The sequence below is a fragment of the Lonchura striata genome, chromosome 5, assembly GCF_050655825.1.
Source record: "Lonchura striata isolate lonStrDom1 chromosome 5, ASM5065582v1, whole genome shotgun sequence".
NCBI lineage: Eukaryota > Metazoa > Chordata > Aves > Passeriformes > Estrildidae > Lonchura > Lonchura striata.
The window spans coordinates 51,511,078-51,536,311 of record NC_140707.1 but is presented as its reverse complement, the minus strand read 5'-3'; the positions used below and the strand labels follow the sequence as shown (position 1 = coordinate 51,536,311).

Sequence of the window (25,234 nt, the reverse complement as noted above, 5' to 3'; positions counted from 1 at the left end):
GTGAGATTAAAGGTGCACAGCCACTGCTCCACTCTTTAGAATTTGAGATCTCTCCTTTGGTCATCCCTCTCCTAGCTCTGACCGTGGAGATAAGTCCAGCATTTAGGCTGCTGCCTTAAGTCCATTTTCTGGCTCAGTCGCATGGCCTTTCTGCATCTTCATTCTCCATCTGCATTACAAAAGGCATTAGGCCATTACCTCACTGCAGTCTGCCAACAACATTTCTTAAAAATTGAGAAACAGTTACGTAGTAGAGTGAGAGGATCCAGGACAGGCATGGCTCGTGCTTTTCTGCTACAGAATGAAGTAGAAAAATTGATTTAACTCTAGCAGTAGCCTGTACACACAGCATCTCTATTAATTGCCCTTAATTGCCCTTTCCCAGAGGCTGTTGTAGCAGGTGAGAACAGGAGATGCCATGTTTTACCCTTTGCCAAGAAGAACAGAAGGGCCAGCTGCAATTGCCCCACCCCCCTGGGAAAGCCCCTGGCCAGAAGCACTCCCAGGCTCCAGCTCCAGCAGTCAAGTGGGAAGAGGGAGCGCTATGGTGTCAAGCCTGGACTTGAAACGTCTGACAAATTGGGACCTTTTTCCTCCAGCGTTCACACATGTGGAGTGCAAAGTCTAAAGGACTGTCCCTGAATCACTGCAGTAAAGGGGAAATCATATAACTGTCTTCATGCTGTAAGAGTTGAGATCAGGGAAAATAAATGTTAATTTCACCTGGCCAAAATCACAGGCTTGCTATTTATTATAGAATTACAACACTGGGGAACCTCTAGTTGTGAAATTTTCTGTAATTTTACAGCTCTCAAGAATTGCTAGGACACAACTGCTTTGCATTCTTTCATTGCCTGCTGATGGCCCAGCATCCAGAAAATGCCCTTAGTGATCTGTTTCTTGCTGCTTTTCTCAAGTCTGACCCTGAAAGGTGCCTAATCCACCATTGCTCCAAAAGAGAGCCCCTGGCTCCAGCACAGAGCTGCATGCATGTTTCCCTCCTTCCCAGGTGTGCCTTGAGAAAAGCTGCTTTATTTGCAACAGCTGATGTGATGTTCAGGTTGGGTTTTTTTAAAATTTTATTTTTTTATTGTTATTATTTCAGTGGTTTGGCAGTGGGAGCTCCCAGAATAAAAAAAAAAAAAATCACATAATTTGTGGCAAGTGGAGTTCATAATCTGTTAATTTATTATCATTTCTGTCATCCTGGAGGGCCATTAGCAGAGGTAATAAAAGGAGATGTAATTATAGGATCTGAGGCCACTCCAGACACAGCTGCTGTCACTCCACTAGCCATATTTCATTCTGTGCTAGTACTAATGTCTTCCTGGTGAGAGCAGCACAACAGCTACTCTGGGAGAGCCTTCATCATCACCCCTCAAGAGAAGTCCTGTCACCCTACATCAAAGCAAGAAGAAAAGGAGGATGTTGTTCCAAGACCATTTCCATGGGGGGAGAGTGAGTAGTGGGGAGGGGACCTCATACAGAAGGGAACAATCCCACATTGAGTAAGTGTGGCTTTTGAGCTCATGGCTAATATGGCTATTGAGCTAATAACATTTGCTAAACACGATTAAACATGTTTTATTGTTATCATAGGAAAGTGTGTTTAAGTTTTACTGATTTTACTGATTTTATTTGCTAATAAAACTTCTACTTTGGGGTAGAAGTTTGTGTTGACACCTGGGATCCTTCAGGGTTGGTATGACTTTAATGTCACATCATTCTTTACTAATTCCAGTGTGAATACAAGGCAGGAATATGTGACTTTTTTTCCTTTCTCCATCCTTCTCTGATGAAGAGTTTATGCACAAAGGAAGCAATGTCATGTTTTGCTCAAAATTCTTGGAAGTCAGCAGTACAGGGCATAGGTATTTTAGACACCTGGCAGACTCCTGGCCCTGCCCTGCTCTGCCCCCTTGCTGCATAACTCAGTATGTTTCATACTTGTTGCAGAACTACAGAGCTTTTGTTCCATTGTTATGAACTGTCTTTTATTATCTCTTTTTCTCGGTACTGCTCTCTTATGTAACAATTCCTGAGTTCTCGCCTGTGCACAGTCCTGTTGTAAAATACTCCTGCTGGTCTGAACTGTGCCAGGCTGATTACTGTGGCTGTTACTGTATTGTAGGGCCTTTGATAGGAGAGGAAAATACACAGAGAAATTTGAGATGATGGCAGGTAGGTCCTGATTTCACACAAGAGAGGAAGAGCCCCTTTCACAGTGCAGGAGAATCTCTACTAGACTCCTGTTCTGGGACAGTATTGCCAGGATGGAAAACCCAGCTCTTCTCACAGGCACAAGTTAGGAAACTACAGTAGGGCACTCTGGGTGAACAGAAATAGCCAAGGTTAGAGGGATGTACAACAGCAGGTCACTGGACAGCCACAGCAGCTAATTGCATTGCATTAAAACCATTCCTGTTAACACACCAGGTATTGGGTTAGTAGAGCAATCCAGGCTGAGTTCCCTAATCACCACTGTAACCCCGCTTGTGATGAATCAGCCCCAGATGGATTCCAGCACTAGTGATGAGTATAATCCCTGCAGATATGACAGATCTCATGTAAGAAGGGCATCACCAAGATTAACCTCTTCTCTGAAATACTGTCCTGAAAATGTTTCTTCAGACTTCAGAGTCCCATCTCATAACAATCCATATTCCATATAGCCCAGAAAACTATTAACTCTTGGGTGCCAGGAGGAACAGTCTACAGAAAAAAAAAAAAAAGCAGCTACCAAAGAGCCAAAAGAGAAACAACAGAAAGAAACAAAACACATGGGAAAATGAAACTGTCTGATCACATATGTTAAGACGCTTCTAAAAAAAAAAAAAAAAAAAAAAAAGAAGCGAAGCAAAACAACACAGACCCATGCAGTGGAAGACATAGGCAGCATGAAGTAAATCCTGTGATCCTGTATCAGAGCCTCATATATTCTCCTGACAAAAGAAAGGGGAACATAAGGCAGGAGATAACTGAAGTGAGCTGTTTATAAACAGCTTTAGTGAGCTGTTCATAGTGAATTTCTGAAGCAATCTTTGGAAAGCAGCCTTGTAATTCCCAAGGATATCCTCTAAGTTCCCTGGCTAACCTTATCCACACAAAAATCCAATCTATCTGTTTCTGGTGGAGCTGGAGAGAGACTAGAGAGAGGGGAGCATTTTCCCTTCCCAATCCAAATCTGAAAAGAACGTAGAACTCAACATTGAGGACCATATCTGCTCCTTCAGCCTCAGCCCACCCTACCTGGAGGTGTGGGACACTTGCTATGTCACTCAGTCACACAGACACACACTGCATATAGTCAGTGAGCCTTACAAGGCCAGTCACACTGCCAATAAGTGTCCTCATTATTTGTCAACAAAGAAGCGTTGAGATTTACTGGCAGTAGCACATCGTCCATTGCAATGGGATTTGTTCTGTGACAAATCCATTATGACAAGCTTTCCTGAGTTTGGACAAAATTCCTACTGCTGAGAAGGTGTGTATCTGCCTTATGAGCAATAAAGTCCAGTCACTGCCATAATATTTATTCAGCTATAAACACAACAGACCTAGGTCATGTTGATGTAGTGCAAAACTACCAAAGTCCACCATACCATTCCTAAGGCTGTTTCCCAAGTGCTTTCACTGGGCCACCCAGTGCTAGATACAGCAGAGAACTTCATTGTATCATATAAAAACCTTCTGTGTAATCCCAGGGCACACACATGTACAGTGATCAATTTATGCACCTCCATCTTAGGCTGCACTGGAGTTTGTTACCAATGAGTCTATCTCTAGCAGTATTTTGTAACAGTACTTTCCACCCATCACTACAGGAAAAGGTCCTTGCCGAGACCAAAATTTATAAGCACATAGACAAATGCTAGCTCCCTTTGTTGTTCATGCTTACACCCTTGTAATTCCCCATTTACCTGGGATGTGCTTTGCCCAGCCAATGATCACCACCAGTTCCCTGTCTGCCAGGTCACAGAGGGTTGTCAGAGCTTTGATGTCACTCTCCGGCATGGTTGGATCAGGCATGGCATAAATCTTCTCTGGCTCAGCCACCAGCAAGTGGGAGACGATCTTAGTCACTGCACATTTCAAAGGAGAAGTTGTTGTATCTCTTGTGACATTAAGGTGAACCCTCCTGGGATAAGACATGACTATAGAGCCCCTAACACCTCAGTAATGGTTTTGGTCACAACAGAAAACCATGCTGTAGCTACACAGGCTGTAGTGATCTGCCTATGACAAACCAGCTCTGCACTGGGATGACAAAAGCAGGAAGTTGCTGTAATGTTGTCAGTTCAGTCATTGTCAGGTAGGTCCACTGAGGGGAGAAGGAGATATAAGCAAAAAGTTGGTGGGATGTGGAAAAGTTTAAAGAGCTATGGGTCGTACTGAAGAGAGTAATCAGCATGGGACTGGTTTTGTTAACATGGCTTGGTTAAAGGGAAAGATCAGAATATCACTAAATGGATTTACATAATCTTCTAGGAAAGGTCTGGTATTTAACCTTAGCTACAATGAGTACCTGAGCTGTAGCTAGGCCTGTCTAATTACCTCTACACTACAATCATAAGAAAATATTCTAGTACTGTTACCAATACAGGAATTGGAAGTGACAGTTGCTACGCTGTACTTTTGGGAGATCAGTGAAAAGAAATATAGTGGCAGCTCAGAGGACCACAATTCAAGACCAATACAATTCAAGACCAATACATACATGGCTTTTTAGCTGGGGGAGGGATCTGTAAGCTCAGGTAAGTGCTGCTCTCAGAATCCAGTCTCCTTTTGTATTTCTGACGGCCTCCACGGACTCGATCCAGACGAACACCTGCAGATAAAACAAAAAAGTCCTCATGATTCCTTAGTGCTTACAGAACCTTGACATGCATATACTAGAATTTGCTAAGCAAGATGTTCCCCAATCTCCAGGGAGCTTCCCTCTCTCTTGAGGGAAGATCTCAGAGATTTCACTTGAGATCTCAGCTGAACCCATAAATCTCAATACCAGCTAGACTGCCTCCATCTCTAAGCATGCTGCTCTGAGCTTTACTTTTATCCAAAACATTAATGAACACAGAAATTAACCCATTCAGACTCTTAAATCACTATAAATCTGATGGGCAAATGAAAAGCTTCAGAACTCAATGCCCTCTACATGATCCTGCTTTTAAAAAGAAGGACTTTAAATGTCAATCAAGCTAGAAGTTATAAAAATAAGCTTTTAGATTGTTCTTAAAAATGAGAAGTTAAATGTTCTATAACCTCTCACTGTTTATATTTGAAAAAAGTGACCTATAGTGTTATAAATGGGATCACACCCCTGGTGGTAAAATTGATTTCAGCATTTATTATAATAAAAAGAAAGGCAGGAGCAGGAGTGTTCCTGTTGAGGATGCTGCGGTGCCAGCACTGGGTTTTCCTGAGCAGCGATGTCCCCCAGGTTCCAGGTGGAGCAGCACATCTTCAGTGGGTAAGATGCCCCTTTTTAGCCTGTTTTTGATCCCTTTGGATTGGTTTGGTTTTGGATCCTTCATTTGCTTGAAGGTTTAAGGCGCTTGATTGGCCCATTATAGTTCTGTCCAGGCTGGCTCGTTTCGCTTGGGGGTGGTGCACTTTACTTGGGTGTAACATGGTACATAGAGTACCGTATTTCTTATAACTACCCTTTTAACCCCTTTTACCATAACCAAACCAACAGTACATGCTTAATAATTATCAACTATTTTACTATAGTTTCTAACCTATTTTTAACATATAGCACAGAGATCATGAACTCTTAATTCAACAAAGATGTTTCAGCCTTGATCAAGTAAGGCAACTGTAATAAAAGTAGAATCCAAATAAATAGAAACAACCTTGACTATAATAAAGCAATGATAAAGATGAAGTAGGGAGACACTGAAGAATTTGTTGCAGCTCTTTCAAAGTACAGTAAAAAAATTCCCAATGACTGGGAAGTACTAGTGCTAGTCACTGTGCAAAAAACCATAGCATCATCAATAGACCAGCAACCAAGTTGTCATATTAGTACAAAATACGATGTTAAAAAGAAATTGTGAAAAAAACCCCCTACAGATATTTGTGCAGTTATGTTTTTTCTGAGCAGCCATATGGACTCTGATAATCATACTGAAATTGGGGTAACTCAGTCTTGCTGGGAGAAAGTTTTGGGGAAAAAAATTGTTTAAGGTAAATGTAGGAGTATTTGATTACAATAAAATTTTGAATTTACACTATACAAGTACTTTCTTAGAAACCCACAGGAGTTTGTCAAGTCTGATCATGGGAACCAATTATGTGATAACTTACTTAATCACATTAAGTCATTAATATTTTGCAATCATACTGCTACATAAACCCAAACAACTAAAAGCAAACACTCCACATCAGTTTGAAGTGACACTTTTTGAACAACTGGTACACCTGAAAAAATCTGCAGTTGGCTGGCAAATATTCTACCCTAGGAGGCATGTCTGTCACACTGCATTTCAATGCTATGTTTGCTTATTCTGTCAGGGAAAAAATAAAGCTTTTACTATGATGCTCACACCAGCCCCACCTGCACCACCTGAAACTGCTACTTGCAACAACACCTAAATCCCGATACTCTTCATGGCTAGAGCACCAAAACCATTTGATTACCAATTGCCCCCTAAGCAACAAGGACACCAGGCCAACTACACTCAGTCTGGCAGAAGGATTTCCCACTGAGCAGGAGAAGCAGGAATGAGCAGAGCAAGGGAGCTGCTGCTGTGGGTGGCTGCTATGGGAGGCCAGCAGATGTTGGAGAAGATAAAGATATGAAGCTGATATAGGTGAACTCAGGTCACACTGAGGAATTTCTTTCCCCTGCCGCATTTTCTATTTCTTACTCTGTATGGAGAATTCATGGACATCCCTAAGTACCACCTTTCATGGTATACCATTCCATGGTATTGTTTCTGAAAATGATGCCTATTGCTTCTTTTACTTCCATTTTCAGTGGCAGGTAGCCTGTGGGCAAGACTCCTTCCTGGGAACCCAAACACATTTGAGAGAGCAATTTCAAAAAGGACAGCCAGGGAATCCCAAACCTTAGGATCTCTAGGGAGATCCCTAAGGAAAAGCAGTAATAAAATCCTGGATGAAGCAGGAAATTTTCAATTCTATCCATGAATTCTTTCCCTCTATAAACATGCCCTTGTTTCTTAAGAAATAAGACTCTATTCCATGCTGAATGAATGACAGCTACCTATAAGCTAGGAAAGAAGGGAGGGACATAAATTTCTGGAACTGCCAGTAAACCAAACAATCAGGTATGAAAAATAAAAGGATCAGGAATACACTGTTAGAAGATTATAGAGGAATTCAGAACAGGCTGCCAAGACGGAGGACTGAATCACATCTTCCCAGGACCCATTCAGATAAGGATCATAGCTGGGTGCATTCCCTCACACCAGTGGTCCAGGGAGGGAAAGAAGGAGATGTCATTCTCTGCTGGCAGAAACCAACACACAGCCCTCCAGGATGCTTTTGCTGTGCAGTTTGCTAAGCAGCGGGAGGGGAAACTAGGAGGAGTAGGGAGGAAATGGGGGAAGGAGTCTGTTTCCTCCTCCCAAGGAGAATGCCATCCTCCAGTGCTTGGCAGAGGGATGGCTGCACAGGTTGCAGCAGTATTAGGGACCCTCAATCAGATTATAAGGACACAAGGGACTTAAGTGCATTAAAAAAAGATAAGAAAGATGCAGAGAGATTTATCCTGCACCCCTCCTTCCCCCACTGAGCAGATAGAGGTCTGTTTGCCCAAGGACTTCAGCTTGTTAATTTTGAACAACTGTTTGTCCTCCTCTTGTTCCCCTTCCCTTGTGACACTCCTTGAGGCAAACGTTTTCAATCAGCACTTGCAGAGCCACAGCTCTACCCTGGCAGCGTGGCTCCAGCTGCAGAGCCGGTGAGCAGGCTGAGCCCCACACAGCACATGCCAGCTCCAGCTGCTGAGTGCCGTGACCCACAGGTGCTACAGTAAACAAAAGCGTTTCAACACTCCAGGTCCCTGACTGTGACACTCCAGACGTAAACATCATAGTAAAATCCTTTTTCTAAATATCTGACAGCCTAATGGGTCATATCTAGATGGAAGGAAAGGGCATGGCCAAAAATCAGTACCTGTAGTATCTAGGTACTCAGGTTAATGCCTGCTGCTCTGCTTGATTTCCTCTGTGGCTGATTTTAAGACAGGCAGGTTGGTTACAGTGCAGATCTGAGAGGGACACTGAAGAACAGACATTAAAATGGAGTGAGAAGGTATGGTGGGTGAGCTCAGAGAAGCAGCATGAAGGAAAACATTAAGCAGAGAAGAAATGGAGGGGAATGTAAGCTGGTATATGAATGGAAGTGAAAGAATGTAAGGAAAAGGAAGACGAGAGATGGCTGGAGCATAGCTGAGGGGCACGTAGGCTGTAATCACAAGGGCAGGTTAAACACCACATGTGCACCCACCTGAGCATTAACTGCAAGGTGCAGCAGCCATGCATGAGATGCAGCTGTTCATGCTGAAGACTTACAAAAGATTTGGTACTGTGGCCTGACAACAAGAAAGCAGCAAAATAAAGCTCCTGTACAAACCCTGTGCTCACATGAATCACAGCTGGCCAGTTCAAAGGCGAGAAGGCACTGATCCTACAAAAATGTCACCACCACAGGCACTCCTGGAGCCCTGTTTGTGTCAGCAAGGAATTGAGATCCACAGTATAGCACAAAGTAAGGAAAGCACCACCCCTTGATAACTTATCTTGCTGGCAGTTCCTTTAAATTAAGACTGTCTATTCTGGAAACATGCCCTCTCCTCCCATTCCCCTGTATAGCAAGAAACTACTGCTGTTCATTCAATTTTATTACCTTTTGAGAAATCCTGCATAAAAGTCCTCCTCATCTGACCTAGCTATGGAGCTGACCCTGGTGTACTCCACAGGTATTGAGCTCCAGCTCCCCCACAGCTGGTTCTCAGCTCCCCAGCCTGCCCAAACCCCTCTGACCTTGCAGGGGGGAGGGCAGGGCCAGGACTTGTGCAGGACTTCTCAGCTCAGCATCCTGCCAGGGCAGGGATGTCACTTTTCTAAGCGTCCTGTGGGTGCCACTCGTGTTCCAAGCACTCTCGCAGAGAGGTCTGTGCCAGCACCAAGCCTCTGCAGTGGGAGAGCTGAACTGCTGATCGTTCAAGCTCCCTGCACTTCTCTGACATGCCCCTTGGAGAGACGTCTGCCCGACAACTTTGGGATCAGATGTCCCCTTACCGACTTGATAACATCAGGCCTTGGGGTTTTTTTCTTAATGGAAGTAAAATAATTCCATCTTTTTTTAAAAGCTGGACCCAGGCCGAGACTGTCGGAAGTAAAAATAGCCGAGTATGCAGAGGCGACAGCACACAGAGTCAGGTTTAGTTTCTCTTTTATTTTCTGGGGACTAAAAATACCCTTAAAAGCTCTGTGAAGCTAAGCCCCGGCCAGTGGGAAATGCAGTCAAGGCCCAGTATCAGCTGTCGTGTCAAATTACCAGCTTCACCTCACTTTCCATCGAGTCCTATCACATGCCCATGGATTGATAGAAACAGAAAGATCTATCTTGCCAAAAGAGCTAACAGAGGAGCCAGGCTACAGGGTTTGCATGGTACAATATGTGTCTAGACCAGGAAGGACACAACCAAAGGGAGCACAGGGGATGTGCTGGCCAGGAAGCAAAAGGGCTGCTTTTGCTGAGCTTCCCTGATACACTAGCCATGTCCTGTGTCCACTGCCCACCTAATCATTGAGCTGCAGCTTCCACACTGCTCTCCCAGGGTCTGAACTGGGGTGGTGCTGTGCAGAGTGCCTGCCTCCAGGAGCTGCAGTCTGAAGTACATGGATTGGTACTGGCCAAGGAAGCTGGAATGTATAGGCTAAAAGCAGAGAAGAAAGGAAGGGAGAAGGGTTGTATCCAAAGCGTCTCCTACAAAATTTCCCTCTTCCTTTCTGCTCTGAACTTCAGGAGAGACAACAGCATATGGTAATGGGATGAGTGAGCCAGGAGGAAGCACATCAAGGAAACAGAAAGCAGAGATGGCCATTAAAAGTCAGGCCTGCCAAGATGAGAAAGAAATACACTATAGGGAAAAGCATCTCTGCCTAACAGGAATGGAGAGGCTGCAAACTGACAAGGCTCTCCTTTGTTATTCAGATACCAGCTTGGGAATGAGAAAAGGTCCCTTTATGCTCTTAGGCTCTAACGCTGTGGCAAAGAGGCCAGCCCCTAGACAGTTTTCTGGTAGGTGACTGATGTGATTACCCAACTCATCTGAAATACAGGAAAGTAACTTGAGGGTCACAAATCAGCACCACCAGAAGAACCCAGTGACTAGGCTGGTGCAGGTGACTAAGCCTGGAAATTACACTTGGAAAGAGAGGGTAAAGAACTATCCTGGGGATGAGGGGAAGTGGAGATGAATGTCCATCTCCTTTGTTACAAGAGCCTATAGAGAAATTAGATCAGTTCAAGTAGGATGCTGCAGCCTCTTCCACCTTTGATGTTTCAGGGTTATGTTAGTCAGGAAAGTTTCTTCACTGTCAGGCTGACTGAAGAGCCCCTGGACTCAGAGAGACAGGTTAGCCCTGTGATACCTGATGATACCTGGTCCCAGAGGCTCTCAAATGCCTTGGAGCAGTGACAGTTCCAGCTCCTCACACACAGAAACACAAGCAGCATGTCCCGAAAGGTTGGTCCAAAGCATACAGAGTCAAGTGGAACCCACACAGCCTGCAAACCAGTCCTTCTCCCTGCCACTGCCAGCTGCATGGCTGCCAGCTCTGCAGGGCTGTCTGCAGTGCTTGCCACTGCTGTCTCACAAACGTACATCTTTCTTCCCATGCTGAGCCCCTCTCACTTTGCTCCCCCCACTTTGCTCCCTCTGGAAACTCAGGAATTAACAAGGGCTTCAAGGGCTAATGGGAATAAAGAATACCTCGGTACCTTGTTCCCTGCAACAACTCTCTGTTGAGAGAGTTCACCTTGTGTCCCTGGTCCACGCAAATGTTCTCCTCTGATTGATTCCTTCCCAGTCCTCCAAACAGTCTGAAGCAGCTATATTGGTTATGTCACCCATGGCCACAATACCTACACAGCAGAGGGCTGAGGGGCACTGTGCAAAAGGAGGGGATGCAGGCACATGTCTGCTAGGAAGATACCAAGGTTGAAACAACAAGATGAATACCAAGGTGAAAACAACAGGACCTAAAAGATGACAAAGCCTCAGCCCCACTGACTTTCCAAGAGGTAGAACTCAGAAATAAAGCCCCAAAGCAGTGTCTGGAGACCTAGGTGTGATTTAACTACCTTACTTTAGACTTTGATTGCTCCCCTCTCTGCATCTAGGCTCCCTTGACCCACAAGAGAGAAAAAGGCACCTCCACATTCAGCTCACTGGCCAGACACTTACCTGAGGAGGCATCATGACAGATATTTCTCTGCACTGATTACCAAGACAACCCCTGTGGGGTGAAACCAATGGTATCTCTAGTCTAGTTTTCTGTCTCAGTATATTTCAGTGGAGCAGATTTTGGAACAGGTAGAGGAGCATAAGTATGGATCAAGAACAATTTTTGATATGTGATGACACAATGGAGTGGCCCTCACGACTACATGGAAAGAGGTCTACTTGTGATGGAGGTCCACAGAGGAGAAGGAGTTAGTCCCACCTACACAGCATGCTCTGCTTTGTCCAGCCTTTAACAGCAACTCTGCTTGAGCCTTGAAGCATCTCCTCAAGTCCTCACCTCAGCAGTGGCTTTTATAATGCTAAGAACTACTGTCCACTTCTTATTGAATTCTTAAATTGGAACAGTTGTGCCAGGAAGTTCTGAATAAAGATCCTCTCAGGATAACCTGCAGGTCAAGAGCTGGCACAGTCTTCAAAGGTGAGTCAGGGAAAGGGACTGAGAATCTCAGCAGAGCTGAGTCACTGGTGCACACAAGTTATCAGAGGCACATGCCTAAAGTTACTGTAGAGCAGTGGGGGCATATATTCAGTCCCATCCCATTCTTTCTTACCTTGAAGAATCTTACCTGCTGTGTTGTCAAAACTGCCTAAAAGCTTCTAGGACAATGGCTGGGTTCTAAAAATCCCAGGATGGTTGTTGCAGTTTTTATCTGCTTCCTCTTTTCTATATATATTATAAGAGCTCTAAGCACAGTTTTGGTGACAGAATACACAATGTATTTATTATAAACCTATGTAGAGGTGATGCCTCTCTGAACCCACCTACATGTATATGGATGGAACCTGGACTTTGATGTTTGAAAGAATGGACATCTAACTAGGTGTGGTAAGAACCACAAAATTCAAAATGAATGAGAGGAACCAAATGAAACAATTCATAATCCATTAGATAAGGGAGAAGTTGTAGGGATGGTCCTGGATGTGCCATTCTTATGTCCACAAAACAGATACCAAGTGCACTTACAATTGTACACTCCAATGCACAATTTGTGAACAGTCCATCTGCTGGAAGCCTCCTCTTTGGAGAATTATCATCAACCTGCCAAAGGCAGCACATGCTCTCCGTCACAACTCAGCTCCAGCCACATTGCAAATGCTCAATTTATGCCTTGGAAAATAGTTGGGTGTGGAAGATAGAGTCATCAAGATGCCACTCACTGCTCCCAGAGATCCTGTTTCAAAGCACAGGGGGTTGCCTGTCTGTTTTTAAACACTAGGATATTTTAGAGAAAGAAAAAAAATTTTTTCCTTCTCTTTTTTTACATTTGGATACCTCCAATAGTGATAAAGCTGGCAGCGGCTGGAGGCAGAATACTCTATAAATACAAAGCCATTAAATTGTACACAGCAGCAACCTGATCGGGGCTACCTTTTAATTTCCTGACATGAGCTGGCCACTAACCCAATTACCCAGGGTCCCCGGAGGAGCCCTCATCCTTCCCAGGAAGCACAAAGCAAGAGCCCAAGCATATTGCAGGGATGTCAGCTGAGCTTTCACTGAAATCAAATATCTTTTTGAGAACACATGGTCTGGAAGCGGGAATGGGGGCAGGAGGGAGAGGCTGCTGGAAGCACTTTGCTCCATTGAGAGATTCTTTCACCTGAAAACAGAAATTAAACACCCTCCATTTGGTTACATTGCTGAAAATGCTCTGCTGTTGATTCAGTTTTCTGGATTTTAGTAGAAGACGAAGGCAAAGTTGGAAGTGGAAGTGGTTTGAAATCACCAGTGCTTGGAATCCCTTGCTCAGATACTAGATGACTGCATCAAATTTACAACACCACACTGCCAAGTCTGTCCAGGATGACAGATTTGATTCCTTGTGAAAAAATTATGACATCAGCAGCTGGTAAGGGAAACTGAAGAGTTAGGAATAAACACCAGGGCAATTCCACTGTGTACAGGGTTTCCTAATCAGCAATGGTCTTGAAGAGGTGGATTTAATAGACAGCTGCTTCTGAAATTTGGAGATTACAGTCTCACCATCTCGGAAGTGGGGATCACCTCCAGCATTCACAGAGATGCAGGCACTTAGATAACACAAGGGTAACCAGGCAGGTTTCTGGGAGGCAGGGTGTTCCCAAAGACACCAGGGAGAAGAAAGAAATGGGAACAGGAAGATGATCTGAATGAACTTTGTGGCTCTCTTCTGTAGACTTCTCTTGCCTGTTTCACTGCCTGGTGCTGCAGTGTCAGTATCCCACATTCCAGCAAACTTTACATCAGAAATAATATTAGACAGATAGGAGTCCAAGAACTTGGGAGATTTGTAGCAAAGAATTTGGATTCCCTGTTGAATTTTAATATGTTCTCTAGCATTTCTTTTTGAAATGCATTAGGAGCAAAGGAAGAAAACCTGGGCAAGGAATGGTTGTACCTGAGCTTTCTACAGCATAACAGTTTTGGGAATAAGAGAATCATGCAGATAAGATAAATCACATGTCTTTACTGGATAATTGCCTAACTTCTCTCTTGCTGTTAAAAAGCCCCCCTTTTCTGCATCCAGATCAAGATCAAGACCAGATCAAGATATCCTTCTACCTTCCTTCCTTTTATTTCCAGACTTCACCCTCACCACTCAAGGGTGATTCTTGAGAGCCAGGAGGCTAGGCCTGAGGATAACTTACCTTCAAAGACATTCAGAGTGGGGTAAAACACCTCATACAGGGCAGGTTTCCTATCCAGGGAATCCCCACTCCTGCTTTTAGCACATGCAGCGCATTTACTCCTGTGAACTCCTATCTTCTACTTTCTGAATAAGGTATACCTGGTCTATCACAGGACACATCCCCAGCATCCTTTCAGCCTTCACCCTCTTTCTTGGAAGCCAGTCAGTGATGTCTGCAAGAAACTGGGCAGAAGCCACTCATACATCCCAAAAAGTTGCACTTAATATTCAGTCATGAGCAGGATTCTGAGGAGACAAGTCGCAATACTAGCAGGGACCAAAGGACAACTTCAGCAACATAATATACATTACTTCCATTAAGAAGGAAAATAAGACTCAAAAGCTGGGGCAACAATCGATGGCATTTCAATGCCTGGATGAGATTTTTTTTACAGACATTTTCTTTGCTGTGTAGTTTTCTGCTGTGATGTGACACAATTGCATGTGCATGCACTTCATGAAAAGCATTTCCTGACCCACCTTTGCTTCCTTTTCAGAACTGTTTGTGCTCCACTTGGGTTTCTGCAGATGTGCCAGCATAGAACAGGGAACAACACAGCTTTAAAAACAATACAATCCTTTGAGGAAAAAGTACTGCAGGGCTTCCACAAGAGAAAGGACCAAACAGCCAGACAACAGCCAGTCTGTTCTCTTTGGTGTGTCATGGTTTGATATGTCTGATACTGTCTCTCCTCTACTTGCCTGTCTGTCATTTCCAGCCAAAGATGAGTTCTGTAATGAGAGGCCTTGATGTTTCATTGCAATTCACTTATTATCCCCATCCCTCTTCTGATGATCTCAGAACATTTCACTTTCATGGGCAGTATTGCATTTATGTGACAAGGTTTTGGTAACAAGAGACTGCAGGGGTGGTTTCTGTGAGAAGACATCAGAAACTGCCCCTATGTCCACTCCAGACAGCTCCAAAATGGACCCACCACTGCCCAAAGCTCAGCAATGCTGGTGGTGCTTCTGTGATAGCAAATTCAAGAAGGGATAAAAGCAGCTGAGAGAGAGACATGAGAAAATACAGAAGAACAGCCCTACAGATATCAAAGTCAGAGAAGAGGAGATGCCCCAGGTTCAGAGAGGCAGCAGAGGTGTGGAGGGCAAAATTGTGAAGTCATGTCTAAGCAGCCAACTAATGTCCAAAATGAAACCTCTGAGCCCACATACACAAGCATTGTGTCATCTGCAATTACATCTGCCTCTTGAAGAAAACCAGAAAGGTTATGGGTGAGTAGAGCATGAATGGCAAGGGTATATTCTTCCTAAAACTGACAAGGTATACTGAGTTTTTAAAAGAGCTTTGAGCAGACAAACTGCTGAAATTTCTCTGTTTATAATTCCAGAAATCCAGGAAGATCTAGATCTACTCTGTAGAGCCCACAGTTAAAGAACTACACTTAGTCATTGGAGGCACAATTGGAGACAGCGATAGGAGCAATGAGAGGCAATGGGGTGGACAAACCCCGGGATTCCCAGCTCTGAACAATGCCTCTCCACTGCAAGTTGCAGGGCACACTTTTCCTGCACTGGCCATCCCCCCACCAGACATAGAAGCTTCTTCATTTCGGGTGAGCAGTATCACTGGCTACTCAGGTTTCCCTGATTTCTCCAGAGCAGAAGGGCATGCAATTCTACTGGACAAAGCTGTGAAGATGCCCATCTCCACTGCCTGCAGGCTGGTGGTGCAGGAAGGCAAAGAGCAGCAGAGCACAGATTTTCTGGGGACAGTGCATCCCTACATGAACACTGGGATTGGAGTCTGCTGGAATGCTGGACTTGAGATTCAGCAGGTTCCTATACGAGCCTGCTAGGGCTAATTAATGCTCCCTGGGGGCACACTCCAGATGGAAGGGAAAATGAGAGACAGACAGGCCAACACTTCAGACATCTGAGCCAGCTGGGCTCTGTGGGCAGAGCTTTCTGCTTGCCACAGTGAGTCTTGCCTGGTCTGCAGCACCACACCAGGAGAACCTGAGACAGCAAAGCTCTGGTGTCTGTGCAGTTCCCTTGCTGCAATACATTGATCAGAGCTCTCTTAAAGAAAGTGGTCTGGATATCTGAGACACCTATTGATTGCTCCATTGGCTCTCTTCCTGCCCTGATCCTCATTCACTCAGCATTGCCTGAATAACCTGCACATCTGTGTCAGGGCCAGTCTCCCCGGATCTTAAAGGGCTACATTCACAGCTTTCTGCCTAGCTGCAGCCTATGGAGGGAGAATAGATGTCTGGTAACCCTTATATGCAGTCCTCAAGGGAAAGATCCAAGTCTCACGCAGCATCAAGCTGAGCATTTCAGGTGCAAAGCAGATCTTGAAGTCATAGTTATTTGTTTTTTACCATCTTTGAGTACTGATGCCTTCTGCTTCAAGAACAAGGTAATGCCACATGCCCAGCAGTCAGGAGGTGGCATGTACATCATGTAGGGCAACAATAATCAGGAAAATGAGAAGAAATCATGAAGCCCTTTACTAGTAACTAATGGAATATCATATTCTTCTTGAGCAAAAGGACAGTTTCTTTACCCAGAAACATCTCCACCGAGTTACAAGCCTAGTGGCTTGCCCAAGGACATCAAGGAGAAAAGAGAAGAACTGAGAAGAATTAAAAGAGAAGAACTGATTTCTAGATCTTGTCTTTAACCAAAAGACTGATTTTCTCCAAATTTTTGATAATCAAGCAGGATGAAGAACATGGCTTAGCAACCTTCTGCTATGCATAAACCCAGGGATGATAAGAGAGGTACACCAAGGCAAAGTAGGAATGGGATCTATTAAAAGGAATAGTAATCATAAGCCAAATATTAAGAGACATCTTGTCCTAATGAGAGTTTGGAGACTGCAGAATAGGCTCTCTGGGGAAACCAAAACATCAGGGATTTATAGAAACAGTTAAACTACTAGAATGGTACAGTTGGGAACACTCATGCCTTGGCAGAGCAAAGGGATGGATGAGCTAATAGGATGACAGATCAGAGATGGAAAAGACCAGTGAACCTTTTCTAATCTGAAATCCCTTGTCAATTCTGCATTTTGAGCAATTCAAACAATTATGGATTTGTTCTTTCTAGAAACTCTTGGCTCTGTGGAGACCAAATTGTGTGACACCATTTTTTCCCCTTCTTGGATTTGGCTTTTAAAGATGTGTATTGATTGAATTCTGTATACTAATACTTTGTGCTTCCACCAAGCTTCACATAAAGTTAACTAATTGGTCCTCACAATAATTTTGCAAAGCAAAGCAGTATGACCCTTATTTCTCAGCTTGGGATACTGAGCAAAAGAAAGAAAGAAAGATGCCTGCCCAACATCACTTGACCACTCTCTGTTAGGACACAAGACTCATATTTGCAGATTGTTAGGGCAGTCTCCTCTGCTCTTCTTGATATTGTGTGCTCTTCTATCCCATTGCTATCAATAAATCTTTATGCTGTATTTTCCACAGCTCTAAATATTATGGGCAGGATCACAGATACACTAACATCAATAGCAAACCACCCTTCCCCAGTGACTTTAATGATGCCTGATCAATCCCTATATGAATAACTAAATACACTTCAGCACAAAAGCAGGCATAGAGCCAAATTTCATTTTGCCACAAGTAATATCCCACAGGGTTTGGGAGTTCAGACACAGCATAGTGTGAGTGAATTTACACTGCTTTCCAGACTAACTCTGGTCTGGAAGGAGTTAACTGTTTTCACAGAACTTGGAGGCCAAGACATAAAACCCTTCCCAGAGCCCTGCTCTGAAAAGTGCTGAAGTCCCAGCACTGGAAGCAGAGATGCCCTGACCACACAGCCAGCACACCAGCACTGGCTCCTGTGACTGTTCCCCCAGCTGCCAGCTCCAGGAGGCTGAACTGTTCAGAAGCAGGACAGCACAGACACTGCAGCCAGCAAGCCTGAACCTGTGCTGCTGCTCTGCAGAGTGCCTGGAGCCACTACAGGCAACTCAGGTTGTTTTGTGGGATTCATATGAATAGGCTACAGTGCATTAACAACCTGTACTCCCCCTAAAGCCAGTGTCACCAGTGTATATTTGCTATAGTGGGCAATGGGATACATCCCCTCCCTGAACTACCAGCATGAAGAGTAGTAGGCTTCCAGTGGTCTCTAACTACAAAGTAGGTGCCTCCCTCCCAGTAGGAGATCAAGATCCACCACCTCTACACCTAGGTCAGGAAGGGCTAAACTGCAGAAGCTTGCATCTCCTCCCTGTGGTAACTAGTATGCTCTAGAAGAAAGATATTTAACCACAGAAACTACACATCCATCAAAGAACAAAATGGGTTTAATGTCTAATCTACATTCTTAACAACACTGGTTGCCATCAAGAAATGTGAGAGTTCTAGTGAGAAGCAATACATACTCAACTGACATTGTACATTTTATTACCAGCTGCTGTGATATTATGACCTGGAAGAAAGTTGAATGCTGGCATCTTGGCTGCAGCATATAGGACTCATGCATAACCACAGGCAGCGGCTGTTTCTTGTGGTTAGGCTGAGAGGACCTTGCTTTGCTGGTATAGTGATCCAGGAGGCTATGTGCAGTGCTGCTCCTTCCTTCCCCTCTTCCCCTCATTGCCTTTCCCAGAGGGACCCAAGGGAAACAAACCTTTAAAGTCAATCCACAAGAATGTGTTTAATTGCCACTGAATTCCCTGTGGTTCCTCTTGAATGGACAAAGATTGAAAAGGGGGTTGTGAGAGGAAAAACAGCACAGGAGAATCTGAACACTGCTCAAAGAGTGCTGAACAGATCAATAGGCTGAGCAAAACACAGGCTGAGTATGCAGGGCAGGGGACCCACAGCTCCCATACAAACCTGTGCTACCAACCATCTTCAGAAAGTCCCCTGAGTAGTAATACAGGCAGCTTTCATTGCACACTGTGCCACAGCTCTGCATTAACTCCATCCTTCCCTTATGAAGAGCTGCCAACCTAGTAATGATCACAAAAGAGCCCCTCCTTCTCAACACCAAAAAATTACTAGAGTGCAAGAAGAGAAACACCCTCCAGCCCAGGCTTCCTTTGGGAAAAGAAAGAGTCTGGCACCACCAGCTTCCACTTATTTAATAACTGAGTATGAAAACACTGACTAGAACCACTCTCCTCTCTGGACTGCCCTCTTGGTCACTGCCCATCCTGACTCTCTTACAAAGCCTGTAGAAAGATACATTCAGAAACACAAAGAGGGCAGGCATGTAGTTAGCCTGGGAGATTCTGCAAGGTCTGCAATCCCAGGCACTGTCAGGACAGAGAAAAATTTTCATTCTGACTCTCTTACCTTCTTTTAGCATCCCCACTTTGAGGCATTTCATGAAGCGACAGGCCTGACAGGACTTGCGCCTCCGTTTCGTGATCTCACACTCGTTGGTGGCCGGGCAGCTGTATTCAATATTCCCTGTAAGCAAACACAGAGATTGTCACCCAGGAATCATGTTCTCTCCATGGATCCAGGGACAGGCTGCAGTGCCCAGACATTTCCACCACCATCAGTCTGTAAATGTTGCATGTTTGCTCATTCATCTACATACACATATCCACCTGTACCCTGCTGACCTAGCTAAGGGGATGACTGCAGTGCTGGGCTCTCAGGCACGTGTCCTCCAGGCATGTCATCCCTTGTGCTGCACCCCTTGAAACCTGGCCTGCTCACTGAAATCCAGGAATGAGAGTGGGAGCAGTTCAGGCATCACTAGAATTTCCTTTGCTGCCAGCCTTGCTCCATGTCTGTGGGATGGATGTCACCTGCCCAAGTTTCTTGTCCTGCTTGGGCAGCCAGGGAGCTCAGAGACAGCATTTCCTCCTTTGCTTCCTCCTGCCAGCTGGCATACTGCAGGTAGCAGGGAAGCAATAGGTCTGCATTGAGAAAGGTGGGTAACACGTCCTGAAAAACAAACATGGGTTCTCTGTGCAAATCTTTACATTTTTAATTTATTAGTCCTTGTGCACCTGCTTGCATCCTCTGCACAGGATTCTTTCCCTCTTCCCACTTTCCTCATTCCCTTTTATTTATGATCACCCCTCAACACTGCCTGTAAGACAAAATGAGAAAGAAGCACTCCAAATTTATTTCTAATCACATCACATTTTATTATAAGCCAAGAATATAACCAAAGTATGGATGCAAGGGTCTGATAAAAGGACGTGAGTGGAATTATGCTGGATTACAGTGTAAGGCAACAATTATTTAGTACTATAAGACAACAAACAGAAATGGCTGTCTCAATCCTGCCATTCACTTTGACCTGATGTTTCTGAAGAGGTCTGTGCAATGTTTGCCATGGAGCTGGACTGGAAATCTAAACTTGGCACTGATGAATTAACAATGACTACATTTAAGGCAGTCTAGTTACTGGTAAATCAGGCAGGACTGAAAAAGGTACCAAATCTCTACATAAGTGGAACAGTGGAAAAGCTGGTTTAATGATTTAGAGTAGGAAACTGAGGTTTGATAGTTCAATAAGACCTGTAGGGAGAAGTGTAGGTAAGAGCTAAGAGAACACACAGTATGGACTTTGTATAGCATCAGATTAGAAGTATAGTTTACAGTTTAGTAATACTGGGACAGGACTTGATTTTCATTCCTACTTTTGTAATGGATTTTTGTGTTTTGTGCAAGACCATTCCCTCCTCTAAATAAAGATCAATAATCTGATACGTATCAATCTCTGGGGGTGGTAAATAGATCTTGGGGTTCACTAAACTATTGGAAAGCCCCCTGGATTTCTGAGTGGAAAAACAGAGTACAGAATCAAAAGAAAGAAAGCAACATTTGATTTATCTCATTATTCTTGGCCCATGCTGAGTGAAACTCCAGGAGCACACAACCCCCAAAGCCTAAAGGTGGTCAGCCAACTAGCTATAAACATTCCTCCTCCTGCTGCTTGTTTTGTTGTAAGACTTGCAACTTCTCCCTAAGCTTCAGCCCAGCCACCCCATTCCTCTCACCACTGCTCATCTGCCCCCAAATGCAGTTTGTCAGCAAGAGCACAGTGTGCTGCACAAGTTGCTTCCATTCAGGCTATATTTCGTCATTGTGCAGCATCTGAATTTCAATAGCCAGCCATGTATCAACATTCTCAGAGAGCTGGAAATTGAGATTCAAGCTAGATCTCAAGGTAATAAACCAATTCCTGTTCTAGACACAGAGCTCCAGCACATTGCAGACCCATGAGTATGGTGGCCTTGATCTCACAATCAGATACTTGCTGTGCCCCACACAGGAAGGAACAGAGCAGGAGCAAACCTGGGAAAAAACTCAGACACAGTCTCACTTGGGGAGGTTTTGCCTTTGCTTGAATGCCAACCTTTCTCACCAAAGACAGGATCAGAGCTCTGGAGAGATGCTAGATTTCATGTTTTGTGGTCCAAAAGCCAAAAATTTGCTCCCTAACACAGAAATACTACAGTAAGGGCACTGAGCCTTTACAGCAGTGGGAGATAGTAACAGCTCTCATCTGGAAGCTCAACCCTCCACAGTGTCAAGCAGATCCCCAGGCTTCCTCATGCCTCTACTCCCTGGATTCTTTGACAAGCATAGTACTGGAAAGAGTCTACAAATCCTACATCACAACTAAATGGGAGAGTGTCAGAGATGTGAAGGTACCAGTTACCACATACACGCTCTGTGTGCAGCTCAAATAAGCAGTTCTCAAACACACGTCTGCACTGGGATCATGATTGCTAAAGGAGCCTCAGAGGAGGCTCAGCACTGGGAGTTTTATATCAGGCCCAAAAAGATGCTGTGCACTACAGAGATTGAGAGCCACAGCTGGGGGTAATGCCTGCCATTGCTGCAGAAAGCAGGGGCATCACTAGGGAAGGCACAATCAGCATTACCCAAGCAGAACTTGACCAGAAAAAAACCTGTCATTTTCAAAAGTTTATCAGAGTTCTTGGATTTTTTTTTTTTTGTGTCTCAATTTCTTTTATGGGTCCTGGGGCTGGCTGCCAGCACAGTGAGTTGCTCACAGCTCCCTGTAATTTCTGTAAGTGCCCTGTGATAAAGTGATGAGATTAACTCATCGAAATTCCAACAGCCTCCCAGTGGCTGGCAGTCACACCACCAGCCCAGCTGCCAGCACAGGGGCCTCAGAGAGAGCTTCCCTTCACTGCAGCAGCTGGGGATGCTGCAAAGTCCTGCAGAAGAGTGTCAGCACACAAAGGTGCACACAGACATGGACAATTCTCTATGCAACAACAAAATGTGAGTCAAATCTCTGTGTGTCAAGAACTGTAAATTATGTGCCCCATAAGGAAGGGGCTAAAAAGGGGATAATTCAATAGACAAGGCCTTGCTTTGAGTTGTTGCTTATTAGAGAGATTTCCTTTACTTAGAAAATATTTACATTTGATCTGAAAAAAATGGTAGAACCTCACTGATGCCATGGCACAAGATTTACCTTAAAAATGGCTTCAAAAATGAAGTAGTAGGTGAACAGATCAGAGTTTGGATTTCTTCTAAGCCTTCATATATCACCTTGGAGGTCAAATCACTTCCCTGCTATATCCTAGTTTGCTCATCTGCAAAATGAAATGAACATCAAACCTACCTTCTGGAGAGATTGTGAGTCTTTATTCATTAAGGTGTAACTGTATTTTAAAGCCCTTAGATGAGAGATGCTACAAAACAGCAAAGGGACAGATCATGTGTTTTTATGCTGGAGAACTGCAAAATTACCCTATTTTCTGCAAAATTAGACCTCTGGCTGTTAAACAATTTGGAATATAATTCCTAGTGCATATATGACAGGAGCACCTGAAGATTGTACACCAAAACTTGGTCATTCAAGAGACCCTATTATATTCACCCTACCTCTCTGGAACAGATGGACTGGGAAGACAAGAATGCCTCCCTGAGCTTGGGGAGCACAGAAAAATCCCACCCATGTCCTACTTAAATTAGGGATAGGGTCCTCAGGGGAACAGAACTTGAAATCAGTACAGTACTGGTGACACAAGCTACTCTCTGTTAACTGATTCTACCTTTCTAGAAAGCCTTTCTGCAAGGAAACTCTGGAAAGACTAGATAAAAATAGCTAAGAAAGTCCTTACATAATTTTCAGCATCTGATTGCCAAAAAAGCCAATCTTGCTTTTTCTCGTTTCTTCTTCATTGCTATTTACTTCAATTAGTGTTTCTAGCTGAGGCATCACAGCTCAAGCCCTGGTGTGAGGAGAGGTACTTCATGAAAATTAGAGGCAACTCTCTCAGTGATCTGCACGAGATAAGAAGGGTTATTTTTTAAGCCTCAGCTTTCAAAGCAAAGGATTCAAATGATGCTACAAGGAAAACGGGATACATATAGGTGTAACACCAGCACTGTTTGCCTCCTCAGGGTGGCACACCTACCTCCTGCTCACTAAAGAAGGCTTGGACATTTCACAAAACCTCACTCAAATCAGCCTCCTGCTTGCACAAGCATGCAGGATAGGGGTTTTGGGGCTCCCTATTGGCACAAATTTGTCTATAGGGTTTCAGACACAGAAATATTTTACAGAACTTCCACAGAAAAAATCCTTCTGCACAGAGCTCGCTGTACAGATGTACAGAGGCAAACAGAAAATACTAGATTAATAGAGATGAGGTTGCACTCGAGATGGTTTTTTAAATTCAAGTGATAGATCTGTGAATAGTAAGCAGCAGTCAAGCACTAGATAATGAAATACTGCACCTTCCCTGGGTAAGCTTTAAAAGTTTTTGGAAAACTGTGAACTCCCACTTGAAAAATAGCAGGCACATTTCTGAGTAGGACAGAAGGATAGGACAGTGCCCAGCTGATGTGGCTGCCACTGTAGGGACACAAAACCTCCTTTGTGTGGGGGGATTGTAATGCTCTTCTGCTCAGGAAAACCTCTGTCAACTGCTCTTCTTCCTAGGAGCCACTCCAAGAACCGAAACAACAACAACCAGAAAGCCCTAGAAGACTTTATTACAAGCTTTTTATAAATCCCTACAAGTCTTCTGAGCTGCATTATCCACCTTTTAAGCCCCTTATTGGTGCAAAGGCATCCCAACACAGCAGTTCTGTTGCTACACTCACTGAGTTTGAAGCTTGCAAGACTCAAGCTGGAAATGCACAGACACAGGCACTTTGCCTAACACACAACTTTCCTGTACAGAAGATGATGGTAAATGTGTCTCTTTTCTCTGAATCTCCAATGTTTTGCTGAGCTTTGAACTTTTATTTTATAATAATGGGTCATTTTAGAAATAGCCTTCATTTTCACCATTTAAAGATGAAAAATAGATGCATTGAATATACATGAGTATATTGAATAATAAAGGACACATATCGTTACACAGCACTGTTATTAGTCAATATTCAAAGTAGGCAAAACTACTAACTAGTTGTAACAATTACTGAACTAAAGAGAATGACAATATATTTGACTGATACATAATGCTCTACCTACTGAGCAAAGTATTAAGAGAAGGAATAGATTTTGATTGGGAATTTCTATCCTGTAAACAATCCAGTATTTGCCTTTGTCTAAATTTGGATGAAAGGATTAGTTAGGATTTCCATGGACCAGAAATTTAAAAAGCTTTTTTTTATAAACACCCCAAACTGTCTTTTATCTAACAGACCTATTCCTTTACATTCAGCTAATATGAAATCTTTTGTTTCAAGTCAGACCTCCCTTGAGCACCAATAGCAGCACAATCAATCATATCTGAAATTCAGAGTCTCTTCTATCTGCACTAGATTGCACATTCCACAATATTCACAGTCAGGTGAGGTAAATGCAAACTGCTACTAGAATATATTCCCATGAAACAGTACAATGATAGAGAAACATGATTAAAATTTTGTCAGCCTAGCTGACTGAAAATGCTTCAGGTCAGTTTAGGATTTCTGACTGCTTCAAATCATGGGAAGTACAATCCTGGGTTCAAAATATCACGTTCAGAGAGAAAGACCTGCAGCCCAGCAGTGTGTTCTCTCATGTCACTTCAGGTTTTCACTTTTCTGTCTCAAGCACTGCCAATACTCCAAAGTAGAAATGACACACAGGTTTCCAGGCTGTGATCCTTGGGCAA

At 43.9% G+C, this 25,234-nt stretch overlaps 1 protein-coding gene and 1 long non-coding RNA gene across 5 annotated transcripts in view; one reads left to right on the top strand and one right to left on the bottom strand.

Moving 5' to 3' along the window:
* Positions 1–2,851, top strand: part of LOC146767370 (uncharacterized) — an 89,939-nt gene extending 87,088 nt beyond the window's left edge. The window contains exon 5 of the long non-coding RNA XR_014956066.1: positions 386–2,851. This is a non-coding gene — a long non-coding RNA (uncharacterized LOC146767370). The remainder of the gene's footprint in view (positions 1–385) is intronic.
* ESRRB (estrogen related receptor beta) overlaps positions 1–25,234 on the bottom strand; it is a 128,599-nt gene that overhangs the window by 13,368 nt on the left and 89,997 nt on the right. For all 4 annotated transcript variants that reach the window (XM_085582171.1, XM_085582173.1, XM_021542805.4 and 1 more), the window contains 3 exons: positions 19,473–19,589; positions 4,718–4,828; positions 3,921–4,082 (listed from right to left, as the gene is read on the bottom strand). In XM_085582171.1, coding sequence (XP_085438297.1) covers positions 3,921–4,082; positions 4,718–4,828; positions 19,473–19,589 — 390 coding nt within the window. The remainder of the gene's footprint in view (positions 1–3,920; positions 4,083–4,717; positions 4,829–19,472; positions 19,590–25,234) is intronic.